The 4,429-nt window shown below is 33.9% G+C and overlaps 1 protein-coding gene across 3 annotated transcripts; it reads right to left on the reverse strand.

The window, feature by feature from the left end:
- Positions 1-3,004: 3,004 nt before the first annotated feature.
- Positions 3,005-4,199, reverse strand: LOC109222271 (inactive protein RESTRICTED TEV MOVEMENT 2-like). 3 transcript variants are annotated; one of them, XR_002067377.1, is made up of 3 exons: positions 3,926-4,197; positions 3,158-3,770; positions 3,005-3,071 (listed from the first exon to the last, which is right to left on the reverse strand). XR_002067377.1 is itself a non-coding variant. In XM_019386642.1 (2 exons), the coding sequence occupies exons 1-2, from the start codon at positions 4,056-4,058 to the stop codon at positions 3,250-3,252; spliced, it is 651 nt and encodes a 216-aa protein (XP_019242187.1). In that variant the 5' UTR covers positions 4,059-4,199; the 3' UTR covers positions 3,136-3,249. The 3 variants fall into 3 exon arrangements, 2 of the variants coding, with proteins under 2 accessions (XP_019242187.1, XP_019242186.1); XM_019386642.1 differs by lacking the exon at positions 3,005-3,071 and having other exon boundaries at positions 3,136-3,767; positions 3,926-4,199; XM_019386641.1 differs by lacking the exon at positions 3,005-3,071 and having other exon boundaries at positions 3,136-3,770.
- Positions 4,200-4,429: the final 230 nt, after the last annotated feature.

Consider the following 4,429-nt stretch of genomic DNA (forward strand, 5'->3'; position numbering starts at 1 on the left):
TTTCTACTACAAGTTTACGGACTAGGTTGCGGTGGTTTTGGTGGCGGTTCTTGCTGTGGGGGTTGTTGCTCCGGCGGCCCTGATGACATGGTTATGGGTTCATAGTGTGGAGGTGGCCGCGAGAGTTGAAAGAGTTTGGAAGAGTATTATTGTTATTGTTTGTTTTTTTGTGCTGCTTTGTTGTTTCTTGTCCCTTTGTCGTTTTTTTTTTAACGCTGTGTTTTTTCAATTTTTGATTTTTTCCTATTTGTGGGAGAGTAAAATGGTAATTTTGAGGAATGTTTATGGAGGTGTGTGTAATTGGATGGTGATGCGATCTCGATAGGTGAGAGAGATAGAGAGAAGGATTATATTCCAATCTCTCTCTTGAAGTTTCCTTTCTTTTCTTTTCATTTTTTTTCTTCTGCTTTTCGGTTTCCCTCCTTTCTGGTTCTTAATTAATTAATCCTATGTTTATTCTGTTTCCCTCCTTTCTATTCTAAATTTCTTTTATTTTTTTGGTCGACATTCAATGATTAACATATTTTAGATATCAAACAAATACAGTATGGAGTATTAATTTATTCGAATGAACTATTGGAAAAGTTATTCGACTAAACTAATTTAGTTTAAATTTGAGTTTAGCTTTATGCTCTGTGGAGAGCTAAGTTGAGGCAGACATGGAGTTTGTCTCAAGTTATCCTCCTTTATTATTTTCTTATCATATAATTATTTGGGAGTATGAAAAATATACTTGAACCTAATTACTCGAACTTTTAAAATGTAATACTATGGTTTGAATTATGACTTCTTGAGTACTAACAAGTCCTTTAGATTTCGGTACATTTTCCTATCCATTTATAATTGAAATGTTAACTATTTTAGGAAAACCTTTAGATCAGCTTAAGCCCTTCTTAAGATTGATATAATAGCGCTAGAGCTCCTTAATAGAATCTACAATACAACTTGTGGATAAAGTGATCGTTTTCTACTTAAATTATTTGTTTACTTTAATTGGCACTTTAATTTTTACGTCATGTATAAGCCAGCATCCTTAGCGTAACTATCTATGTGACGTTGAAACAGATCTCTAAGAACATTGATGGATCATGACATGTATGTGATTAAAAGAAAAAGTAGTACTTAGTGATGGTACAATCAGATGAGCGTCATTTGAAATATTTTTATATACAAGTCATCTGACATTAGGGGAAAAAGGATACGAGTGAGGTCGTTCCATATCTCTGCAATATCTTCTTGTTACTGTCAGTAGTGTTTGTTGTAGTTCTTTTGTCAATATACACAAAGGTTACATAAAAGAGTTGGGTTTAGACGCGATTAGCTCATTTTGGTCACTAAATAGTAGTAGTTATTATTCTCATCATATATTTCACTTTTCAAGTTCACTTTAGAGCATATATTCTTTTATAGTGGTAGCTTAGGTACGTTCTAAAATGGTCCTATAGCCCTCTTTTTTATTTTTTATTTTTATAGCCCTATTCGTTTCTCCAAATGTTAGTGTGGAAAGCTTGACTATGACTAAACCGATGAGTGATGCAATAGGAAGAAAATGCTAGCTTTGGAGCATGATTCCACTGCCCAACAATAGCCCCTTCCTTTTTGTCAAAAGCACCTCGAACCAATTTGAAACAAATTAGGTAAGTAAAAAGAATCCTTTTTTCTCTCATCTGGGGCCCCTTTTTCTTCACCGCATATTGTCAATACTGTAGCTGTCAAATAGATTGTGTCCATTCTCAATTATGCCACTCAGATTACATGCCCATATTGTCAAATTCTTGTAAAAATTTACGTTTGAAACTACTCTGTTAAGTTCTACGGGCACATAGCACTGAGCCCTTTTAACAGGCACAATATACGGTACATTGCTACATGTTGTCCATCTGCCTACTTTATTGCTGGGAAAAGTTCATTTTGAATTGCACTAATTATGGCCTGAAGCTTCGAATTACAGTCCACTTTTATGACTAATATTTCCACTTTACACTTAGTATTAACAATTATACCTATAATAAATGGGTTTAGCTCGATAAAAGTCGAGAAAATTGCCATGTTTGCACTATGTTGGAAGTAACCAACAAAACCTACAAAACTAGTGCTCTTAGATTTTGTCTCCTGAAATATAAAATATATAAGAACATGCTTATGGGGATTACAAGTATAATATTATGTTCACCTATATCTAAAATGGGATTCTGTCTCCTTAATGCTTTGTGAAGTCCATTAGAGGCTGATCAAGGATTTCAAGATGATGGGTGCATTATTATGCATAGACGGATCTAGAATTTATATTTGACGGGTTTAGCTTTAGTCTCTTACCATGAACCCACTACACTTTTGAAATGATAGGTTCAAAATTATATTCTTTTTGAAAATTTAGTGAATTTCACACACACACACACATTCCTTGCCGAAAACAAGACTCGGATTTGAACAGTCGATTTCACTTGTAGAGGTGCGCCAAATTATTATTGCACGATAGAAGTCTTTAAGCATGGGTGCACGCACATATATTTAAGAAAATTTAAAGAAATATAACATTGTTATACATGATTTAAGGAGAGGAGCATGAGTTCACGTGAACCCACCCCTTAACCTAGATACGCCCCAAGTCCAACATCGGTGTGGCTGTGTGGCATGGTGCAATTAGATTGTTTATAGTCTTGAACAATATTCCAACCCATGAGCTAGCTTTTTAGTATTGAGTTAGGACCAATGTTCATTTTTTATCATCAACTCACTTCTGGCACACAAAACGAAAAAGCTTCCTCTTAAGGAATAAGGATAAAGTGTCATATCATACACAGAGTTTTGCCTTTTGTGTATTGGTGGATAGATTACATGAGGAATCAGGTCCCTTTAAGATAAAATGAACTTTGAACTGATGCTTATTCTGGTGTGTGGATCTTTCTCTTGTTACAATCAGAATCAAATGAGTCCCTAGCTCCTCAATTGACTTGGATGCTTCTTACTTTCGTAAAGTGCACTACATTAACTGATTGTAGTATTTGATTGGTATTGTCAAACTGTAATTGTTTGAAAGCATTTTGCAAATCTAACGTAACTGGTACTATCTGCATAAATATTAAAACATAAACAGATCATATATCAACACAATTATCTGATGTATTTTGTCACTAGGGTCTCGAATGCAGCTTACTTTGTGGGTTCGCTTTGATGTTTATTGCACGTTGAATATGTTGAGTACAGAATTCTTTATCACATATAACATTATTTTGGTAGAGATATTAGTCAATCAATTTTGCTTGACTGACATTTATGAGAAACTAAAACACCTAAAGAAAATGCAATCAAAGCTGTTATAATAATCATCTTGTTCTTTCTCATTGTTTCTTTTGCTGCTGCTACCAATAGATTATTTCCGTGCCACTTCTTTGCCATTTTTGCATCATGAAATTCTTCTTCCTCGCTTGCTTCGCTCTTTTCTTCTTTTGCATTTTGACTTTGTTCTTTATCATCACTAATTGGACCTTCTTCCTCCTCTGGTTTTTTCTGTTGATTCTCTTCATGAGAATTGCTATCAGTTGCTACGTCATCGCCTTCTTTGTTTTCTGGTAATTCCTTTGGGATGATAACATACAGAATTCCATCTTCAAGCCTTGCGCTTGTATCCTCACATTTTGATTTTTCAGGTGCTTTAGTTGATATTTTAAAGCGGATATATTTATATTCGCTTACTTTCCTTTCTCCACTTACCGTTATATTGCCAAATATATCAACTTGAAGCTTCACCTCCTCCCTTTTGAATCCTTCTAACAAATTATAAGAGCAAGAAAAATATTTTTAACAATATCATTATGATAAATAACCAATATCATTTGTCAATTAAAATCCAAAAAATAACTTGGAAAAAAAGAAAGAAGAGATTTTAAAATGCAAAAATTTGGAGACAATGAATTATGAATACCAGGAAGATCAATAAGAAGATAATGGTTGTTGGTATCCTCTATCCATCCAGAGGAAGGTTCAAGATCTTCATATATTGAATTGGTTGAACTTGTCCAATTAACCCCTCCTCTGTAATCCCCAAGATGTGACATTGATTAGACTTGGTTGATGAACTTAAAGTAATAATTTTACCCTTTTCCAGATAAATGAAACCGTTAATTGGGGAGTTCTGTTGCAATAAGCTTCATATATATAAACAAGAAAATCCACGAGAACAATAGCCTGAATATAATGCACTATATTGTTTACTTATTATGATCATAATTAGTTAGCTTTTCTTGCAAGATCCTGCAATTTTTATTCTGTTCTTTCACCCTGGGACTCTGTTACGGCAAAGCCCTTATTTCCTTGTTGAGAAAGGAAATCCTTTTATTCGATGCTTTACTTCAATCCAAATGGTCAAAAAAGAGAGAGAACTAAAGTTATCATTTGTTGCCATTCTTCAAGTAATCTATAGACATTA

This window comes from Nicotiana attenuata, unplaced genomic scaffold (genome assembly GCF_001879085.1).
Source record: "Nicotiana attenuata strain UT unplaced genomic scaffold, NIATTr2, whole genome shotgun sequence".
NCBI lineage: Eukaryota > Viridiplantae > Streptophyta > Magnoliopsida > Solanales > Solanaceae > Nicotiana > Nicotiana attenuata.